The sequence below is a fragment of the Suricata suricatta genome, chromosome 3, assembly GCF_006229205.1.
Source record: "Suricata suricatta isolate VVHF042 chromosome 3, meerkat_22Aug2017_6uvM2_HiC, whole genome shotgun sequence".
Lineage (NCBI taxonomy): Eukaryota > Metazoa > Chordata > Mammalia > Carnivora > Herpestidae > Suricata > Suricata suricatta.
Genome location: NC_043702.1, coordinates 93,590,112 through 93,613,148, shown reverse-complemented (window position 1 = coordinate 93,613,148; position 23,037 = coordinate 93,590,112). Strand labels below are relative to the sequence as shown.

General features: G+C 36.2%; 1 protein-coding gene across 2 annotated transcripts in view; it reads left to right on the top strand.

Annotated features, from left to right (window-relative positions):
* SLC35F5 (solute carrier family 35 member F5) overlaps window positions 1-15,350 on the top strand; it is a 37,473-nt gene extending 22,123 nt beyond the window's left edge. For both annotated transcript variants that reach the window (XM_029934684.1, XM_029934683.1), the window contains exons 12-16: window positions 2,835-2,994; window positions 7,073-7,163; window positions 11,644-11,798; window positions 12,331-12,424; window positions 14,513-15,350. In XM_029934684.1, the coding sequence (XP_029790544.1) occupies window positions 2,835-2,994; window positions 7,073-7,163; window positions 11,644-11,798; window positions 12,331-12,406 (482 nt within the window). In that variant the 3' untranslated portion in view covers window positions 12,407-12,424; window positions 14,513-15,350. The remainder of the gene's footprint in view (window positions 1-2,834; window positions 2,995-7,072; window positions 7,164-11,643; window positions 11,799-12,330; window positions 12,425-14,512) is intronic.
* The last annotated feature ends 7,687 nt before the right edge of the window (window positions 15,351-23,037 follow it).

Below are 23,037 nucleotides of genomic sequence, written 5' to 3'. Positions count from 1 at the left end.
TTACCATTTTTGAATTTTTAGGTGCAAAAATGGAGAAACTCCTCCAAATGATATGGATATACTATTCTAGTCTATGTACTTTTCATTAAAACTCATGGGACACTTAAAGGCTTTCCATTTACACTTTAAGATTTAGGCTCTTTGATGACATAGATTTTTCAAATTACCCAAATGTAGTTTCTGGTACCAGTTCTTACTTTTGGTAAATAAAATACCAAATATGAGAACTTACAAATTCTCATTTGCCTGATAGCAGCTCAGTAAAATACTTGTGTTATCTGTCAAATATCTGTAGGTATCTTCTAAAAGATATCTGAAAATTAGTAGATAAAAAAGCCTAGTGATAAAAGTTCATAGTGCAGCTTATAGGGAACTAAGAGACCAAGAATATGGTTGTTATAATTTCACTTATTTCATGCTTATCTGAGAAATAAGGAAATTGGGCAGATGAGTAGCTTTCAAACTGATTTGCAGAGGATCCTAGGAAGGGTGGGAGGAGGTGGAGTTGCATGTGTGGTTCAGGTTCTTGGGGCTCTTTCCTGCTTGAGCTGGAACAGCTCTGTGTTGTTGGGCTTTTGTATTATAATTTGATTTATAGAAAATATTTTTTCTGCAATAAAAGTGTTTGAATATCTTCACCTAAAGATTAACAAAAAGAAAATGTTTGAAAAGCTACCAGACCAGGTGATCACTCAAGTTTAAGTATGGAATTTAATTAATATACCTTAAATATGAGGGCAATTTTAATGATGTCTCATTTTAGAGTCATAGAAAATTCCACATGGAATGGAACGAAATGCTAATATTTTTTGAGTATTTTTTTAAGATTGGCAATTTTCAGGAAAAATAGTTTAATTTATTCTTATTGCAGTACATACAGACAAAAAAAGTCATATGTGAATTTTATGTATCATATATGATGTGTTATATAACACAATATTGATTTGACCTGGCCTTTACACTAGGCAGGACCATAAAGAAGTTAGGATTGGGTTGTGGAGGGTTCTTTAGGGATGGGGATGTGAGCAGAGCATGCCAGGGAACAGGGAGTAGATCTGTGTGATTGTGCTGGAGAGCTCACTTTAGGGAAGAACAGGAAGGTGTGCAGGCCAGATTCTGGAGGGTTTAGAGAATAGGTGGAAGCAATTGGGACCTTTGTCCTTAGGTTCAAAGGTTGGTAATTCATGTGGGATTCCATAGACTTGATAGTCCAGGGATGGCAAATTAGGTTTGGTTTTTGATAATGCCAAATTTTGGTGTTTTAATTATGACAACTTGTTAATGTTGTATAAACTTTTCAGATCTTGAGTCCCTTCTGTATCCGGGTCATTTTATTTGTTTTCATTTTTATCACTAAATGTCTTAAATTGGGTATTCTAAAAGCAGGATATGAGACAGTGATTTCTTGTGGGTGATTTATTGAGAGCGTATACCTGACAAGGGAGTAAGAAAATCAGGACAGAGTAGGGGAAAGAACCATATAGTCTCACATACAATTGAGGTTTGGCCCCCTTCATGACATGTCAAGACAGGAAATGGATGGGGGGAGGAGCAGGTAATGTCTAGGTACTCCTCAGAGAACTCCTGGCCTTGAGCCATTAGGATTTCAGCCATGAGAGCAGCCTGTGCATCCTCCAAGGGTTAGCTGTGGGATACAGAGGGTGTGGGGTGATCACTTCTTGGGAAAAGCTGGCTTGTTTGCTCTCCAAGACTGTTTTGCAGAAGAGGGAGATAGCTTCAATCTTTAGCAGCAGATAGAGACTGGGTGCTCCAGTCCTGTTAAGATTTAAGTAGGCATCCTAAATACTAGCCTATTGTTTAGCAATGAATATAAAAATATATATTTACTATAATTTAACATTCTTTTGAGACAGGCCTACAGTTATCTAATGAATCTCATAGTGGATCTACAATGTTAAACTGTACAGAAAGTGCAATAAAAATTACTATAATTATAAATTTTTTCTTTATAGTCTTTGTATTCATAGGCACTCACTCATATATAAACTTGCATTTCTATAATAATAATAATAGCTCACCTTTTACTAACTTTTTACTCTATGCTGGGTACTATGCTGTGTTGTATAAGTGTTTTAACCTAACTTTCCCAGTAACCCAATTAGATACGATTTTACACTCATGGTTTGGAAAACTGAGGCTTCGAAGAGGTTCTGCATCTTGCACAAATTTTACACCACTGCTGGATGGTGGAGCTGGTGTTGGAACCCAGGGCAGTTAGACCGCAGAGCACATAGTCAACCACTAAATGTTACAGCCTTCTGTTACGAGTAGTCAGTCTGTGCTTAGTTCCTACGTTGAGTAGCTATTTCTGTAGGTATGTTATCTTACCAACTAGCTTATAGGCTCCTCAAAGGCAAGAATGAAGAATGTTTTGGAAACTTCCTCCATTATTCCAAGCATACCGTAGGTGCTTTAAACATAAATATGAGTTGAATCAGAGAGCAGACCACCTACTTCCTCTTAGTTTAGGCTGAACATCCATACATACACCATATACCAGTTGTTTCTTTAAATTTGAAGATACGAAATTATTAGTAGCTAAGGTTAACCACCTTTCTTTTTGAATTAAGTGGTTTATTCCATAGTAGTTGATCCATGCAGTGTGAAGAGTTGAACCTTGAAGACTCAGCGATCACCAGGTTTTTTTGGTACAATTTTTTTCTGGTGTTGAGTTGTCCATAGATATAAGTTTCAGTTAAGGAAACCTGTTGGAGCCCTTCGCGCAAAATCTAATGTTTTCTAATTATAGAGGTATAAGTGAAAATTTTAAATAATCACAGTTACTAACTTTTGTCTCTTTTATACATATTTAGGTTTTGTAGGTCTGTTTAATCTGCTGCTCTTATGGCCAGGTTTCTTTTTACTTCATTATACTGGATTTGAGGACTTTGAGTTTCCTAATAAAGTAGTATTAACGTGCATTATCATTAATGGCCTTATTGGAACAGTTCTCTCAGAGTTCCTGTGGTTGTGGTATGTACTATTTATTACACTATGATATATTAGCAATCAGTTTATGGACTTTGGGAAAGTTTAAGCATTTATATTTTGAACATGAATAACATGAGTTCTGAGTGAGAATCTAGGGAGTTTTGCTTATTTAAGAGACTTTGGAATGTCTGGTTGTTCATAGATGTTTTTGTTTTGTTTATTCTTAGGGCTTTTCGTATAAGTGAGCCAGATATGTAGCCCTAAACCCCAGTTAACTTGAAATGTTAACATGCTTTGAAATGTTATAATATCAAACATGTTGATATCTCATAATGATCTTAAAATAGTTTGAAGACAATATTATGTGTGGTGTTTAAGAAATCTTTCAAATATAGAGTTTGATGCTTGTCCTGTTTCCGTCTAATAGGAACTGAAGAAAAAAACACAAATTGTATCTAAACTCCTAAATGAATTTTTTATTGTATGCCAGTTAATACTAACTAGTTACAAAAGTAACCTTTTCCATGAAGATTTCCTTAATGCTTTGCCTATACTTGCCCCCCCCCCCCATCATCAATTAAGGAAATTTCTGTCTTTTCTTCATGGTCTTCCACACTCCCTTTTATTTGTAGTACTTAATGGTTAACTTTCATTTGTAGTCATTTATGTACTTGAATTCCTTTGCTGATATAAAACTCTTTGATATCAGAATCTATTTACTCATTCATTCTTCCATCTTTCATTGCATGTATTTTAGGTGCTCATGAAAGAGAGTTACATATTTTATTTCCTATATTGATATATATCATATACTCTCTTTCATCCTGTTGCATCTTTTCTATCAATTCTGGTATTTCTTCTGTCTCTCATTTTTCTTGCCTCTTTCTACTCTTGGGTCTGGACAGGTAGAACTACTTACTGTGGTAGTATTTTGATTGAACTCAGCTGAGTCATGTAGAATTGCTGATCCTCGGCCATTTTTTACTGCAGCTTAAATAACTGTGTACTCACTGTATTTTAATACAAGTTCATGTTTTCTAGTTTTTTAAGTTCAGTTAAAATTAGAAAATTACAAAGAAAATGAATATATTTGAAGCAGTAAGTTAAAATTTTCTTTGTATGTTAGGCCAGAGAAACATACATTTCTTTAGTATGATGATTATTATATTATTACATCAAGACTCATAGTAAACATGGACTGTGACACCTGTAAATATTAAAATGCACCTTCTTTATTGAGAGCTTTGTTTTTAATAAACATATACAATAGAGTTTTATGATGTTTAGCAGAATTTAATGTTGGATTTGGAGGATGATCAAGTAGGAGATGTGACATATAATTTCTCTATGTGAGCTCTTTTAGTTGCTCCCTTGGAAAAACTTTAAATAAATAATAACATGTTTTGGATTTTTTTTTTAATTTAACTTTTTTAGAATGAAAAGGAAGTCTTATCTCTTTTTCACTCCAAATCTCCATTTCTTTTTCCCAGAAACAACCACTATTAACTTCTAAATCTTGTACAAAATTTTCTTTACATGCAGAAGGGTGTGTCAGTCTCCTAATTACCACCCCCGCAACAAATTGTCTTATTTTTAAGATACAAATGGGAGCATACTATAGATAGTATTCTGTACTTTGTTGTTTTTTTTTTTTTACTGATTGTTATGTAAATCTTTACATATCAGCACTTAGGTTCAGTTCATTTTTTAAAGCCTATGTATTGTTCTAATACATTATGTTTCCATTGTGTAATCCATTGTGTAACATAATAAGTAGAATATAATGTATTTTACTGATTCCTTATTGAGAGGCATTTTAACTTCCCAGTCCTTTACTTTGTAAATAAAGTTGCATTGAATATCTTCCTATATGTATTTGCATATATGTGTAAGCATTCTGAAGGATAAGTACCTGTGAGTGGAAAAGACTGAATCAATCATAGGGATTTTAGATTTTGATAGAGAATTGCAATGTCATTCTCCATGGAGGGAACCCAACTTCTGTTCCCAGCTGTGTATATGAGTATTGATATATGAGTATAGAGTATTGTTGAATAGTTAAATTATACAAAGTCATTTATTATGATAAAAACTATGTTTATCCTTACCTAGGATGGGTTTTTCAGGCTCTCAAGAAGGTTTATTTTTCAGATATACTTCTATACTCAAGTGTTTAGAGTACTAATGGTAACAACTCAGTAACAGTAAACCAATCAGTAATGAAACAAACATATCCTTAAATTCTGGGCGTTCTTGGCAACAAAACAAGTATATGAAGCATATCTCTATATATTTTACAGCATTTTAAATTGTAAGAAAATACGCATTTCTCAGAAGTCATAATCTTCTTTTTTTGGGGGAAGCAGGGTTATTGTATGTTTAACTATAAATAGAACAGTAAACTTTAGCATTTATAATCAAGGGCTGAGTAATAAACTACAGATTTAAAAGTATGGTTCTGAACTTTTTTTTATAAATTGAAGATGTGTTCTTGTCCCTCATTGTTTGTTTTTTAAAAATTGAGTTGCGCTGTAAAGTCCATATACTGTACCATTTGTATAGATGTTGAATGGTAGCACCTAGTTCTCTGTCTGAGCATTTCCCAAAGTGTGCCCTGAAATGATAATGGGTGATCAAAGGATTCAATTATTAGCTAAATTAGGAAAAGGCAGTGTAAGTCAAATAGTTTTCTTTATATTTTCCTTTTTTATTTATTTGTTTTGAGACAGAGAGAGAGAGAGAGAGAGCGAGTGAGAGCATGTGCACAAACGGGGGAGGGGCAGCAGGTAGCAGAGAGAGAATCCTAAGCAGGCTCCTTGCTCTGCACTAAGCTTGATCTCCAGACAGTGAGAGCATGACCTCAGGTGAAATCAACAGTTGGATGCTTAATTGACTGAGCCACCTAAGTGCCCCCAAATAGTTTCCTTTTTAATACTTCATCGCAGACTCTTTGTGATTGTAGTTTGTATTATAAATCTCTAAGAAATATGCTTCATTAAAAATTTTTTTTGACCTCCAGAACTGTCTTTTTACAGAGCAGCTCATGAGTACTGGGAACCACTAGTACTTTAGTTCTCTTTCCTGCATTAAGAACTAATAGCACAGCCTCTATTGACTATGTTGAGTGACCCTTTATCAAGACAGCCTCTTTTATTGCAGGATAGCATTATTAATTCTAACATATACTGAGCTAGAATTTACTAGCCTAGAATTTCCATGGGCCTGTAGTCCTAATTATATACATTATGGTCTTATCTTGGCTTATAATTTCTTATTTTTTCTTTTTTCCTTTTTTAAAGTAACCTCTGCCTGCAATGTGGGTCTCACACACAGGACTCTGAGATCAAGAATCTCATGCTGTACTGACTGAGCCAGCCAGGCACCCCTGTTTTCTTCTTATACACTCAAATTATTAGCCTGTGTAAATGGCTTATCTATTTGGCATAATGCTTTTCATCACTTTATTTCTTTCAAATAAGCAAAATCATGTGCAGATTGATATTCCATAATATGATACCAACATTGGTAGTTCAACGTGAAAATAAAATGAATAGTGTAGGTTTGGTTAGGACAATTGCTAGAAAAATGGAAAGCAATAGGGAAGTCTCATGAAAAAATAACTCGTCCTTTTCAAGGCTAAGCCAAACCAAAAGAGCAACACAGGTCAGAAGACTATTTTAGTTTTCATAAGAGTGAGATATTTTTGCTTTGGTGACAGACTCACATGTTGGCTTATCACTTTCTTAAAAGTCTGGTGTGAAGTATTGTCCTACAGTTTAATAAAGCTGTTTCCTTTGTTAGCTAAGTATCATCATCATAAAACTAGGAGAACTCTTTGAACAATTTTATTAACAATGTTAATGAAGTAGAAGCTATACATATAAATTGAATAATATCTGTAAGAAGATCTGGAAAAAGGCGTAAACTAGTTAGAAAGTTTTATTCTTATGTACTTGGATTTTTAGTATTTGAAGGTAAACTTTTAAGAATCATCCTAGTTGCTTTATTTTGTCTGAGTCTGTCGTAAGCTTTTGTTTTTGCTCCTGATCTCTCATGTCCATATTTTGGTTGTTTTAATTTTTTAATATGGAAACATATATTTTCTTCTTTTCCTTTTTAGGGGCTGCTTTCTTACCTCATCGTTGATAGGCACACTTGCACTAAGCCTTACAATACCTCTGTCTATAATAGCTGACATGTGTATGCAAAAGGTAAGGCAGACTGTTCATTAGATATTTTAGATGTATTTTTAAAACAGATAATGAAAGGGCACATTATTAAAGTATACTTAGTAGTGTGTTGACTTTTAAGATAAATTTCAAGGATTCCGTAATAGTGTGATACTATTATAGATCTGAGCAACAGGAATAAAGTTTCTCAGCAAATGCTCATTTCTGTCTGGTTCAGGAGGGGCAAGTGCACCATTCCTCTTCTGTGATGTCCTGGTCTGGATGCAGGGACTTTTATGATAAACATTGGCAAAGATAACATCACAGAAGAGAGAATCCTTCATAACAACCTGAAGGCAGGAGTTTCTTTAGTGCTTCTGGTGGTGATGGGGAGAAGAGAGGCATGCCATATGTATACAACTAAAAGATATAGTGTAGTCATTTATCACACAGCTCAGTATTTGTAAACTTTGAACTCCACATTTTAAGTAACAAAATGGTGTGTATGTGTTTGTGTGTGTATGTGTGTGTGTGTGTATGTGCGCGTGCGCGCGTGAGGGTGCATGTGTGTGTGGTTTGGTTTAATAAAATAAAAGAGAAAATACTTGAAAGCCCTAAGGCTTATAATGTGTAGAAATTATAATCAAATTCTTAAAGATATTTTTCTTTAGATTCTTGTGCAGTTCTTAGGATAAAGGCAAAATAGTCTCATATGTATTTTCTTTATGTAAAAGACAGTTCTGTGCTGATACTTTGTTTCATGGCTCAGTAAATTCTTGTTTGTCATGGTTTAACAGAGAGCATCTCCTTAATTTAGATTATCTTCTAAGTATCATGCATTTTCAAAGAGTGTGAATATTATGACATACATATAACACTAAAGTGTTATCATTAGATTTCTTTATAGGTTTAAATGATATCACCAGGTCCTTCCATGTCTCAGGATCTTGAATATCAACCGAAATTGCTCTAGTGAGGCTGGAGAGATGCTGTTTCAGAGGATTTTGGTAGACTACTGTATAAATGAGCTTTTCTGTACTGATAATTTGAAAACATCAGGTTTTGCAGATTTGAAAAATAAAAATTAAAGGTTAATTTTAAGATTTTTAAAAAAGTGGCACGGGGGATCTAATTATATTTAATGATTATATAATTTATGGATTCAGATATTTTAAGATGAGGGCAAAATATAAGGAAAATGAAAATAAATAAATGATTAGAAAAACATAAACAGTCTTCACATCTAGAATTGGACAGCCAGTCAAATGAGTTGACTGGGCCTCCAGTGAAAATCGAAGGGAGGAAAAAAGTTCTAGAAAAAGTTGCAGGGTGTCCCAGAACTGTAATAGAAATGGGAGAACCCTACTTTCATGTTTTTTTTTTAATTCTAATAAGCAACTGTTATTTATATATACTTTCTGAAATTTTGGCATTTGATATTTTTATCATGCTTAATAAAATAAATTATTTTAACTTATTTGTAATTGATATTTTGTATCATAGGAAGCATCTCTGATAGTATTCACATTTATATCTAGACATTTTCAGGCTTGAGACAGTAATGTAGGCCATTTTTTGGTCATTGTCTTCATTTTATTTTATTTATTTTTAATTTTTAAAAATTTTATGTTTTATTTTTTATTTTTGAGAGAGAGAGACAGTGTGAGCAGGGGAGGGTCAGAGAAAGAGAGAGATACAGAATCTGAAGCAGGCTCCAGGCTCTGAGTTAGCTGTCAGCACAGAGCTCGATGTGGGGCTCGAACCCACAAACTGTGAGATCATGATCTGAGCCAAAGCTGGACGCTTAACTGACTCAGCCACCAGGCGCCCCTATTTTTAATATTTTAATGTTACTTATTTTTGTGAGAGAGAGCAGGGGAGGAGCAGAGAGGGAGGGAGACACAGAATCTAAAGCAGGCTCCAGGCTCTGAGTTGTCAGTACAGAGCCCAACAAGGGGCTGGAACTCAGGAACCGAGAGATCATGACCTGAGCTGAAGTCAGATGCTCAACTGACTGAGTTACCCAGGCACTTCTCAGTGTCTTCACAGGGGCTCATGTACCCCAATGTTCATAACAGCACTTTCAACAATAGCCAAATCATGGAAAGAGCCTTAATGTCCATCAATAGATGAATGGATCAAGAAGCTGTGGTTTATATATACAATGGAATACTACATGGCAGTGAGAAAGAATGGACCTCGAGGGTGTCATGCTAAGCGAAGTAACTCAGGCAGAGAAAGATACCATAGTTTTCACTCATAGGTCTAACAGGAGAAACCTAACAGAGGACCATAGGGAGGGGAAAAGGGGAAAAAGAATGAGAGAGAGTGAGGGAGGCAAATCATGAGACTCTTGATACTGAAAACAAACTGAGGGCTGAAGGGGGGGAGGGGGTAAGGGGGTAATGGTCATGGAGGAGGGCACTTGTGGGGAAGAGCACTGGGTGTTATATGGAAACCAACTTGACAAAGTATAATAAAAAATAAATAAAATATTGTCTTCATAGCTTGTTGGAAACCAAATTAGAGGTTTTTTATTATGTGGCAACACATAAATAACTCATTGTTAAAGGTGAACTTTGCCTTTAAAAGTCAACTAGGGTTTTACCCACCTTTACAAAGTTTACTTTTACTCAGTTATAAAATAGGGTTTTAGTTGAATATTCATGAAATCACTCTTATCTACTATATCTACATTTTTAACTTTCATTAGTCATAAGTTTTCATACTTTTTCGGGTCTTGGATCACTTAAATACATTGTGGCTTTTCTAGTTTATAAATATTCTGGTAAGTATTCCAAGAATATGTTATGCCAATAATTTGATAACTGTGAAGGCTTTTTAGTTTCTCTCACTGACTGCTCTTCCCTGGGTGCTCTTAGGCTGCCAGCCTGTGTGTGTGTCTACAAGCAGGACATGCGTGTTAAAAGTTGTCAGTGATTATTCTTGCATTATGCATTATGAGTCACTCATAAAAAATATTCTCACAAAACCCCTTTATTCTGACTAATGGTGCTGTGAACTAGAGTAGTATATATTTCCCACCAGAGGGAGTCTTGGGTATGGTTCTAAGCCTTTTTTTTTTTTAAATACTTACAGAAAACAACACAATTTTTCTTTCCTATTTTAAAGATAGGAGTTACTATCTTCAGTATTTTTTGTTTTTTTTTTTTTTGAGAGACAGAGACAGTGCAAGTAGGGGAGGGTCAGAGAGAGTGGGAGACACAGAATCTAAAGCAGGCTCTAGGCTCTGAGCTGTCAGCACAGAGCCTGACACGAGGCTCGAACCCACGAACTGTGAGATCATGACCTGAGCCGAAGCCAGACGCTTAACCGACTGAGCCACCCAGGTGCCCCTTATCAGTATTTTGAAAGCAAATCACACCACTGGGTTGCAGCTAAGTCTCCATCAGTGCAGCCTTCTTTGACAATTGTTTTTGATTCTTAGTTGAATCTAGATGGTAAAGGTAAACTAACGAAGGGAAGGAAAGATTTTTCTTCACTTTATGGCATCTCTTTATGTTTACTTTTCTGGACATCCCTGATAAAATGATGGATTGGAGCCCCAACCTTGATGATGTCTGATGGGCTCTTCACTCCGGGGCTCTGCTTCCTGCTAGTCTTCTCTGGCTCATGTTTCTTCGTAAAAGTATTCCTGTTGTCGTCTTTGTTTTACTTAAGCTGTGATTTCCTTTTAAAAGTTTTTCATTTGTTATTACATAATCAAATTATTTTAAGAATCAGGATTAGAATTTGTTGCAAATTGTTAATAGAAGGTTTTCACAAGTTGCACTTAAGAGTTTGTTTTTGTGCTGTCTTCAGGAAGGAACCGTAACAGAGTCCACAGTGTATCACAGCATGTTATAGCAGAGTTTTTTAAAATGTGAGATTTTGGGACGCCTGGCTAGGTTAGTTGGTTGAGTGTCCAACTCTTGATTTCAGCTCAGGTCATGATCCCAGGGTCATGGGATTGATCTCCACATCAGGCTCCATGCTGAGCGTGGATTCTGCTTAGGATTTTCTCTCTTTCTCCCTCTGCCACCCTACCCTGCTTGCACTACCTCTCTCTCTCTGCAAAATAAAAAAGTAAAAATAAATAAAAATATGAATTTTTGAAGATGACTTCAAAACTGAAGGGAGGAGGATCTACTTGAGGATTGGCAGTAATCAGTACAGAAAAAATGGGTGTTGTGTTGTGGAAGACAAAGCTAAATGTTTTATAATTCTGCTCTCAGATGTGCTCTCCCTAATACATGGAAAGCACACCTTCTGGCTTTCCTTTAGGCCATTTCCCAAGCAAGGCATATTTTTGTTGGTAATTTAAGCAAGTGGAATCATGTGTTGAAGTTCTGAATCCTCATATTTAATAATATACTTAATATGTTGTCAGTGCTAACTATTATCTTCTTGGTATTTTGACTTATTCCTGCAAGTTTTCATAAATGGAAAACTTACTTTAAAGAAGAAAATTGTCTAAGTGATGATGGTGGATTGTTTTTGTTTTCTGTCTTTTTATTTTTAGGTGCAGTTTTCTTGGTTATTTTTTGCAGGCGCGATCCCTGTATTTTTTTCATTTTTTATTGTAACTCTCCTATGCCATTATAATAATTGGGATCCTGTGATGGTCGGAATCAGAAGAATTTTTGCCTTTATATGCAGAAAACATCGTATTCAGAGGTATATTTGGTTCTAATATAAGGTTTTAAAAATCTAATCCTTGCTGATTAATCTGGAAATCATATTATGCTGGACTAATTTGTAGACATTTTGTGAAGAATTATTGAAAGATTATAATGTATATATGTAATTTACCACATAAAATTAAAATAAGTTGTTTAGATCCTTTGGGCGATAAGATAGTTTCTTCACTACTACTTTAAAAAAATGTTTTCATTTACAGATAAAACCAAAGTGCTTACTGTTTTGCTGTGATGAATTTAAATGTAGAAAACCTTCATTGGTGTGAACAAAATTTATAATAAAATATATATAATAAAATATGATAACACCACTTCAAATTTCTTTCTTTTTTAAGAGAGAAAGATTTTTACATCCTACTATAAAAAGAACTTGGGGCAGTTTGTTGGGAATTCTTGCTTCAGTCTTGGCTTTGACCTTACAGCTTCAGCTAGTGAAATAGATAATCTTAAGGGCTCTTTTCAGTTCTACAGCTTTCCTTAACTATTGTCTTAAAAACAATTTTTTTAAGGGTTCCAGAAGACAGTGAACAGTGCGAGAGTCTCATTCCTATGCACGGTGTTTCTCAGGAGGACGGAGCTAGTTAGCTGTTGTCTGTAGTCCAGGTTTGTATGTCAGCTGTATTAGTGCCGAATAAGGGTCTTGATTCCTGTAATCTCAAATACTGTCTAGAGGGTAAGGGAGTCACACTCTGGAGCCAGACTGCCTGGGTTCCAATTCTAGCTTCTCGTGCACTAGCTGTGTGACCTTGTACAAGGTTCTTAACCTGTCTGTGCTTCAGTTTTCTATTTGTGAAATGGGGTTGCCATAATCCCTCCTCTCTCATAAGATTTTTGGGAGTCTTAAGTACTTGGTAAGATTTAAAGTATGTACAGTAGTGCCTGACTCAGATTAAGTGATCTCAAGTTCAACTATTACTTTTATTCATGCTAAGGATCATAATTTTATTAAATAATACACTTTAGAAAAATATTTTTCCCCTTGTATAAAAGTAAGAAAAAATATATTAATTTGGTGTATTTCCAGTCTTTTCTATGTCTGTGTGTGTTTTCCTCAACTAGCATAGTGTATGTCATGATTCTCTGACTGTGCTTTTTCACTTAATGTTTCTTGAACATTTCCCCCCCTTTTTAAAAATTTTAAGAAATACTGTCTTTTATATTTCTGGCAAGACAAATGAGTACATTGTGTTTTATCTTGTGCTGAATGAATGCTTGAAATACATCTAATACATATTTTTGGTAGGTGTACAAGTGGTTATGTATTTATTTAGAATGAGAGATCGCAGTAAATTACTGAAATTCTGGAGAGTCCGGCCCCTTTCTTCTTGAGGCAGTTTGTACTGAAACGTTTCCTGACTCAGCTGGGCTTCCCCTCCTCACCCAGAATGTTGAACAACTCCTGTCATCTCCTTGCACTCAGACTGGCCTTTGAAGCTTGAGTGCCCTCGTCTTCGAGGCAGACCCACCTCTAACCTGGGGCTCAGTGACTTGGTGTCGTGGTTTTCTTTGGTCATTTTGTGGTCCCGCTTTTACTGTTACAGTGGTTACATGTGCACATAGTTGAGAGAGTTGGAGATGCCCTACCCTGCCCACCTTTCACTTTGGTCCCACTCCCGGGAGTCACTTTAAACTCATCAGTTGTTCGACCATGCCCCACCCCCTTCCGCCTCACACACTCTTTCAGTACCATGCTTCTACTTCTGTTTCTTGATTTCTTCGTTTTAAGCATCTTCAGTGGATGTTCCTACTTTGGTAGATGAGGATAGATTACATTTGAGTTCCGTCCTCCCCATCCCCGCCCCATTTGCCTGCGCTCCCAGCTCATCCCTGTGCAGTTACTGTGTAATTTTGGGTAGGTCTGTAAGCAGTGTTCACATGGTCGTGATGATGTAAATGTTAGTTCTACCTGAGTCGTGGTGGGTTGTGTCTGTCATTTCCCCAGTCCAGAGACGCTCTGTTACACCTTTTAGAGAATACACCTCCCGTCTTCTCCCAGGATAGGGAAGAGGCCCTTAACCAGCTGTAAAATGTAAGGCAGGGCATTTGAATGTCTAACTGCTATTGCTATAAACTGTGCCAGTCTTTCTGGTTTGAGTTGTTTTTTCACTCCCCCTTTTAGAGATACCTGATGAACTGTTGTTTTCTAATCTCTGCTCTTCCCTTTGTCCATGTGGTTTTTTTCCTTAAGAAAAATCCCTTGTCTTTTTACTGAGGTTTTGGCAACAGTGGAGCTAAATATGTTTGCTTACCATCTTTAAATTTTAAAAAAGTACATATAGTTATTCTTTAAAGCTTGGTAGTGCTGTACCATATGCACTCTCTCCCTACTATGCGTGTGTTATTCCCATGTTCACACTCATGCCCACCCCGGCCAGGCAAGGACTCGGGATATTTGTGAGTGAGAACTGGGGAAGGGGGAGATAGTGAGGATGGACTTGGGCAGAGTGTGAAGGACAGGTGTGGCAGGAGTAAAACTGTCACCACAGGATCTGTAAGCAGTGTTGTAGAACTCATTTCTGTGCGTTTTTAGTACTCACCTCCAGTTCCAGTATCCGGTTGTTAAATGTATAAATTGTGTTTGTTATACATTTCAATGTTAAGATAATTTGCTTTTTACAGTATGAACTACAGAAAATTAAAGCTATGACAGTTGTAATCTAATGATGATTTTGTGTTTATTTTTATTTTTAGCTTGATAATGGAACATTATGCAGCGGAAAGACAATCCCTGGCAAGTTTTTGTAGAAAATGTTTCAGTGCCTAGTCTGAAAAATAACAGTTTCAGTTCTTTGGAACTCTAAAATATATTTTCCTCATATCTGTTTTCTTCATTTCATAATGAAGTACTTTGCTATGTAGCTGTGTACATATCACCACAGTTATAGGAAGTTCCAATCCATAGTCCCTCTAAAAGACCAACCTGCCTTACACATCTCAAGGAGTTGAGCTGACGAAATAATTTGAACTAATCAAAGAATAAAATTCTAATGTTCTGAAGACTTTATTTTCACATTATTTGTTAAATGCTGGACTATATTATGAAAATGTTTTCAAGAAGTATATAGATCAGTGTTTCTTACAGATAAAATGATAAAATAAGCTGCCTATAATAGGCACAGATTATATTTTTAAGTTTCGTAGAACATTGCAAATTAACAACACAGAAAAAATGTTTAATTTTATGCAAGTGTATCCATGCAGATTTAGTGGGACTTTAAAGAGAATCAATGTCTGAGAAAAATCTGGTTCACTCACACTACATACGCTGTATTATCTTCTCATAGCATTAGGTGCCTTGTATTTTAAATCTGTGACAAACTATGACAAATTTTTAAAGGGGAAGTATTATTGTAAAATGAAGAATTATGTATTTCTAAAGCTGTATTGCTGTAAATTTAATTGATAAAGCTCTGCTTAATTTAGAGTTTTGAGGAAATATTCTCTCTTCAATTAAGACATTTTCATAATGGAATGATTTGAATTGAAGTGATAAAGAGTATTATTAAAATAAAATGTTTATATATATGTATTTGCGTGTTATAGATCTATGAATTGGTTTCTGATTTTTTTCACACATGTGCCAAATTACTCTAGAACTGGAGGTCTCTTAAATAATTCTAGTTATCCTAAATAAATGTTTAATGGTAAAAGTAACAAGGAAGGTGAAAGACATTCTACTAAAAAAATTCCATTTGAATTTTTCTTTGTTCCTCTACCAAGCATAAGTTAAATGTAAAATACTCCTAATTACAACTCTTAACCATGACTTTTACATGTACTTTGCAGCTGCCTCTGCTCACTGCGCACAGCCGTGGGTGCACATGTGTCTGAGGATTCATCTAGACTTTTGATGAATCACCCATTTCCTTTTCAAATTTTGTGAGAATAGTTCATTTCTCTTCAAAATTTCTTAACAGATCTGATTTTTAAAAGTCTCTTTGCAGACTTCAACTTCAGTTTGTGTTGTTCACATTTTTAAAGTTGTTTTGGTTTTACCATAAGTCTAAAATGGAATTTAGTCATCTTTTTGCTTGTCCTGAGATCTTTTATATTAATTTAAAAGATTGTTTGTTTATAACAGTAAATTTAAAAAAACAAATAGCTGTTCTTCTATTTGGTCCACCAATAATTCTTGTAAAGCTAAACTTAATAGTGATTTTGTTACCGTGACCCACGGTAAAGGCATTGTAAAGAATATGCACTTAGGATGAATTTTTTAAAAAAATATTTAGTTTTGGGAAACCGCAGTGGGGGAGGGCAGAGAGAGAGGGACAGGGGATCCTAAGTGGGCTCTGTGCTGACAGGCTGAGAAGCAGTGAGCCTGATGGCAGGACTCAAACTCACGAACTATGAGATCATGACCTGAGGCAGCCAAAGTTGGGTGCTCAACCAACTGAGCCTGCCCCCCCTTTTCTTTAAAGTAGGTCCATGCTCAACATTGGGCTTGAACTCATGACCCTAACATCAAGAGCTGGATGCTTTACTGACTGAGCCAGCCAGGCTCCCCCTAAGGATTTTTTCTTAAAAAGAACTTAATGAAGTAACATTTCAGTTGCTCAAACTAATTTCAGTTGAGGTTTATTATCTAGATACCTTTACTTTCTGTTTTTTTTTGTTTGTTTGGTCACCAATATTTTCAGCAAACTACAGGATAAAATTGTCAGAACAGTGAAGGCAGAATTCAACTTTTAAATTACTCTGTAAAAATGGTAGGAAATGAGGTCGAACTTAGAATTTTTTGGTTTTTCGTGTGCTCTGTGTTCATATGTCTTACAGATATGTTGTCACTCGGACTCAGTAATAAGCCTTAGTTGGAATGCGGGATAGACTTCTTCCACTGGGCTACTGTTCTGGGGTTTTTTTTGGGGTTTGCTTTTGTTTTTCTTTTAATCTAAGAACAACCTTTTAAGAAGGAACCATCGTTAAATCAGTTAACTGAAAGTACAAATTATTGCTGCTTCGCTCATCTACTTTTCTCTCAGGTTGTGTCTGAATGATTTTTTTTATTTGAATACTGCAGCCATGCATGTGAGCAATTGAGAACTTCCTTTCTGCACCTTTGTAGTTCAGGGTTCGTCTTCTCAAGAAATAAAGTTGTGGATAACTTCCATTCTGTGATTTCTCAGACATGTAGGTATCAAGGCCCCCGGATCACAGCAGCCACATTGCAGGCCTTTGCAAGTGTTGGGAGGGATACATTCCAGTAACTGCTCCTGCCCTTCCTCTGTTAGAGCAGCCCAGGCCCGCAGTTATATTTTTCTTAATCTAAAGACGGCATGGGGCGCGGGGTACTCCTGGATGGCCTAGTTGGTTGAATGTCCGACTCTCGATTTTGGCTCAGGTCATTATCTTAAGGTTTGTAGGATCAAACCCCACGTCACAGGCTCTGCACTGAGAGTGGAGCTTTCTTGAGATTCTCTTTCTCTCTCTTTCTCTCTCTCTCTTTCTCTCTCTGTCTTCCTCTGCCCCTCCCCTACTCACACACACACACTCTCTCTCTAAAATAAGAAAAATTTTTTAAAATTCACAAAATAGGGATTTCTGATTCCTTCTTTCAGTCTTCTACTCTTCTTCCTATATGTAATTTATTTTTTTTAAGTTTTTAATGTTTTGTTTATTTTTGAGAGAGAGACAGCATGAGCAGGGGAGGGTCAGAGAGAGAGAGGGACACAGAATCTGAAGCAGGCTCCAGGCTCTTGAGCTGTCAGCACAGAGCCCTGCGCAGGGCTCGAACCCACAAACTGAGATCGTGACCTGAGCAGAAGTCAGACGCTTAACTGACTGATCCACCCAGGCGCCCCCCCCCCCACATGTAATTTAAATCCCACTATTGAATGTTTCAAATTATGACCTTATGTTTGATGAACATAGACTCTGTACTGAAACGAAACTGAAAAATGAATCAGTCTTACAAGTGCTTCAATAAATGCTTTTTGGAGCTCATAGAGGCCATTAGGTATATGTAATATACCATACTTTATTTCAATAAGTTTTATCTTTTAAGAAATTGATATATAAGCTTCTATTGGCCTCACTTAGTTAATTCCTTCTCAAACTGATTTTCCTCGTGTAGCTGATGAATAAAGTTTATTGTTTCTATAGAAGTGAGCTCACAAGGTTAAATGTTAACGTGCTCAAAGGAATATAGCCTTGTTGCAGGAAGAATGCTAATATCCCATTATGGTCATTCGTGCAGAGCACGAAGAAACAAAGTATCTGGAAAGAAGAATAAAGTAGGAATTAATTAGAAAATATTTTTTCACGAATCATATTAGCAAATAAATGAAATGTTATTTTTATTTTAAGCAATTCTAGTTTTTATAATCCTTCATTTCTTCCTACTTTCCTTTTTAAATATTCTTTGTTATGGAATAATATTTTAGGAAGAATTCATAGAAATAGATAAATAGTAAATGTGACATCTGCAGATTTATTTTCTATTTTATAATGGTGATGTGGCTAATATGAAATTTTCAGCTTACAGAATTTGAAGTTAGGGTTCTATTTTAGTATGTCTGTCATGTGCTAAAAATTTCATTTAGATAAATTGAGATATATTTTTTACATAGGCATGCAATTTTTACACTGCTCCCCGATTTCCTTATTTTAATATTATCAGCTGTACTTGTCTCTACAAAAATTTTGTTTTGTAGTTCACCTACTGTATGTACACAGGTAATAGCCCTTTAAATCTTAATAAGCTGGGGAGAGAGGTGAGTTCATTATAAATTAGAAGCAAATAATGACCTGGGAATTTACTGTTATATTGGCATAAAGCTTTTCTGCCTTGCTCTTAGACATAATGATTGCATGATAATTGAAATGGTTATTTTAACTTTAACTCTCATTTATGTCATCTTATTTTCATTCTTATTTTTGGTTATATAGAAAAATTGTGGTTTATATATTTTAAAAATTAAGCACCATCTTAAGGTCATTGCATTTAAAACAACACTTTCTGATAAAATTTCTCATGTGCAACATGTTATTAGAATCTCAGTCAATGAAATCATTGACATATATTTAAGGAAAAGTTACTTAGGGAAACTAATACTCTGGTTAGGCATATTTGCTGAAACGCTAAAATATCCAATGAGAACATGTTGAATTTTTGGTAAGATGAATGTGAATTTATTTTTGAGTTGGGAATTTGCAGTGGAGAAGTACTCAGATGAAGATACTCCCTTCATGATATTTCAAAGTTGGAAAAGAAATATTTCCAAATTGGAACTTTTGAAGTGAAACTTTTTTTTAATGTCTTTATTTTATTTTGAGAGACAGAGAGTCAGTGGGGGAGGGGCAGAGAGAGAGGGAGACACAGAATCTGAAACAGGGTCCAGGCTCTGAGCTGTCAGCACAGAGGTCTCGAACTCACGGACTGTGAGATCATAACCTGAAGTCAGACGCTTAACCAACTGAACCACCAGGTGCCCCAAAGTGAAAATTTTAACAAGGCACTTCATGAACTTTTCAGTTTTTAATTTTACATATTGTTTCATTCTTAAGAGCTACTTTTATTAACTTTAATTAGATCCTATATACTAACCCTTTAGTATTTCTTTGCTTTTTTTTTCCTTAAGTGTTTATTTTGAGAGAGAGATTACGCTAGCAGGAGGCGGGCAGAGAAAGAGAGAGGGGGAGAAAAAGAATACATGCAGGCTCTGAGCAGCCTGATAGGCTCCATCTCCAAAGTTGTGAGATCATGACCTGAACCAAGATCAAGAGTTGGACACTTAACCAACTGAGCCACCCAGGCACCCCTTTACTTGGCTTTTCTATATCTAGTTTTAATTAGAGCAAGTAATTAAATAAGATCAGTCAGGGAAGAGTACTTATTAATTTCAGCAGGTACTTGAAAGGCAGGCAGATTTGTTTCAAGAATCTTATTTTTTGACACAAGGTGAAAACAGTTTTTTAGAATCTTACTGCCAGTATATGCTTAATTGGAATAGCTTTCACTTTTTTTTTTTTTTTTAGGAAAAGAAATCAGTGTCCGTTAAACCGTGTAACATCAAAACCAAACTGTGTTGTGGGCTATCCTTGGCTTATTCTGGTGTAAAGTATAGTAATACATTTTGTATGTGTACTTAGTGTAAGATTATACTCTAATGTGTGTGCTCCAAGGAAAGCTTACAAGAGCAGAAATGCTAGAGAGCAGAGGCTCTCACTGTGTGTCATCAGCACCACCTGCAGGGCTTGCTGGACGCCCCCCCACCCCAGGGCCCATCCAGTAGGGCTGGGAGCAGGCCTGGGAATTTGAATTTCTAACAAGTTTCTAGGAATACCCTGGTACTGGTCCCAAGACCACACTTTGTAGATACCCTGAGGAAAAGGCATTTCGAAGTTGGGTTTTTCCTGTTCCCCATTAGCAATCTGATTTGGGGGAAATTATTTAATCTAAAATAAAACAGTGAAATCAGAAGTGCCCGGCCCTTTGTGCCTGGGTGCTTGATAAATGCCGACTTCCTTGCTTAGTGCCCCATCACTATTCTCAAGTGGACACTGAAGAGCGACATCAGTGCCCTCTTAGTTCCTCCCAGCTCCCAAATCCTGTGATTCGGAAAGTTCTCTAGGTCAAGAGAGAATGCCAAACACTCTAGTGTGTGTGGTGCTTGAGAGAGTAGTAATAGCAGTAATCCTGCTTAGACCGTAGTTCTGTTTTGCTTTTGTTAGGGCTTAGCATCTGGACTCTAAAAAGCTTTCAGTCAGATTTATAAACACCACCGCAGAAGTTAAATTCCAGCACAGTCTGCATCCCTGACTGTTTTATGGAGCCTGAGTATATCAGATAAATGCGCCAACTTTTCTAAGTGACTGGCCTTATTAGAGTCTCACTACATTGCCTCCAATAACGCCTGTTCAAAATATGTAGTTTTCATTACCTGCGTGGCTTCTAGACAGCATTAAATAATCTGCGAAACAAATGCAAGCTAAAATTGTGAGCACATGATTTTTATAGCACGAAATTGTTCAGTGTTTTATTTAAAAGTAGTCACTAGTGTACTCAGTATTGTGAATTTTTAATCTTAAAAATTGGGATGCTAATAATACCAGGCTAAAGTACTGCTGGATTTTTCATCTTTTAAGTCCTTCTTGTTAAAATATTCACAGACAGCCAGGGGTTTTTTTTTGCCTTCCCCCCACCATCTTAATCTGCTATACCGTAAATACGGAGATGAATACATAGAATAAAAAGCTTGTGTAACTAACTGGAACTTGAATAAAGCATTTGCATCCATCCAGAATGGTCTCCTTAAACAACTGACTGCTGGGTGTCTGCAGGGTGAGCCCCAGGGGCGGCATGGGTTGGGAGGGTTTTCCCCACACGATGGATACTGCAAGTACATTTGAAATACCTATTTTTGAAAACCTGAATGAAAGAGGCTAGAGAGAGGCATTGAAAATGCTAATTCCTTTTATTAGTATGACATGAAATATGAGACAATGACAAAAAGATGTCAAGATACCATGTAAGGTCAAGTTCAACTAGTATGTTCTAAAGTGGGTCTTAATATTCAGATACTTGTGTAAGGCCAGGTATGTGCATTTATTTAGTTTTCTTTATAGTAATTCTGGTAAATTCTTGTGCAGGTTTGTTTTACATCCGTGATAGTTCTTATACTAAAATGTTATAGTACATTCTTAATCCCCTTAGGCTAGTAAATTAAAGCTGAAGTTATTGAGTGTCAGCATACTGTGATTTATATTTTTATATAAGACAAGAGTGCATCATTCTGATCAAGTGGAAACATTTTAATTTTCTATGAGAGTCTGTATTGAGTAATCAGGAGCTATGTTCAAATGCTCCCAGGAAAGTAGTAGTATAGAAGTAATTTTCTATAAAAGCTTCAATTACCAGACCCAGAAGGCCAGAGGTAATGAAAGACTACTTTAGAAAGATGAAATGTTTATGATAAACTAAGGAAATACTTTTTTAGATATGTTTTTCTTGGTGTGGATAATTTAATACAGATTTTTACTCAAAATTTGTTATTATGTACTTGATAATGTGATTTTCTATTTAATAAAATGAATATTTTAAGATCCTGGAGTATTTTTAAATTTAAACATAATTTTAAAATCAATTCTACTAACGTTACTAATCTGGTATAATTTGGGGCCAAAACTACCCTGGTTTTGAAGGCCATTTGAAACATTGCGTATTTTTATACTATATTGCTTGGGAAAGATTATAGATTCTGAATAGCCTACTATAAAATTTGTATGATTTCTTTTAATTTTTTGGTAAAATCATTAGTATACATACTTACAGTATGTATTATCTATTTCAGTAAAAATACATAAACAGTTCATATCTATCTTGTGCAAACAAGTATTTGATTTCTAAAGAGTCATTTTATTAAAACATTTCCACTCCATCATTCTTCCATACCTCAATCTCTAAGTGTGTCTCAGGTATTTGATAAAGTAGAGCTCCCAGTGGACTCGGTTCAGCTTGGAGAGACCAAACGTGAAGCAGAGTGAGTGGCATCTCACTCAGGTGAGGTCTAAAGCCAACATAAAAGGTGAAATTTCGAATAATCAGATTACCTTTGGGAAGGTTCCCAGTAGGAGATCTACATTACATCTCACAAATAAGCCCTTCCAGTGAGTTTTTCCTCCACGGTTAGAACAGATATTTTATTGAGTATAATAGAGTCAGGGTTCCATCAAAAAGGAAAAACCCTTGAATATTTAAAACGGAATTGATAACTCAGGTATTAAAGGAGCTGAGAGGACAAGCAAAAGACTGAGGTGACTCAGAAATTAGCAAGAGCAGGACAGCAGTGCTGTCCCTAGGCTGATGGGGCAGAGGGAGGAAGTGAGCCAAAGCCCGAGGCCAGGGCCCCCCAGAGGAAGCCCAACTATGGCAAAGAGCAGCAGCCTTAAAGGTGATGCCACTGAAGGCAAAGGAGGCAAAGAAATGCTCTGGCTTTTCTTTTCTTTCTGCCATTCACGCCCATTGGCAGGACCTGACTGGAAGCCAGCAACCAAAAGAGCTGGGAAATGGAGGCTTTGGGTGTCCACGCCTCAGCGTTGGAGAGGAGCGCATTCCTCAGAGCAGGCAGAGAGGCTAGCTTGCGTTTGGAGGCCAGGTTTTCTGGAAAACACTTAACCATTAAAGAACAGAATCCTAGCCCGTGAAGACAGCATGGCACAGGAAACACTCGGGAGCCACTGCTGGCCTTCTCCACCTCCAGTCCACGCCACACAGA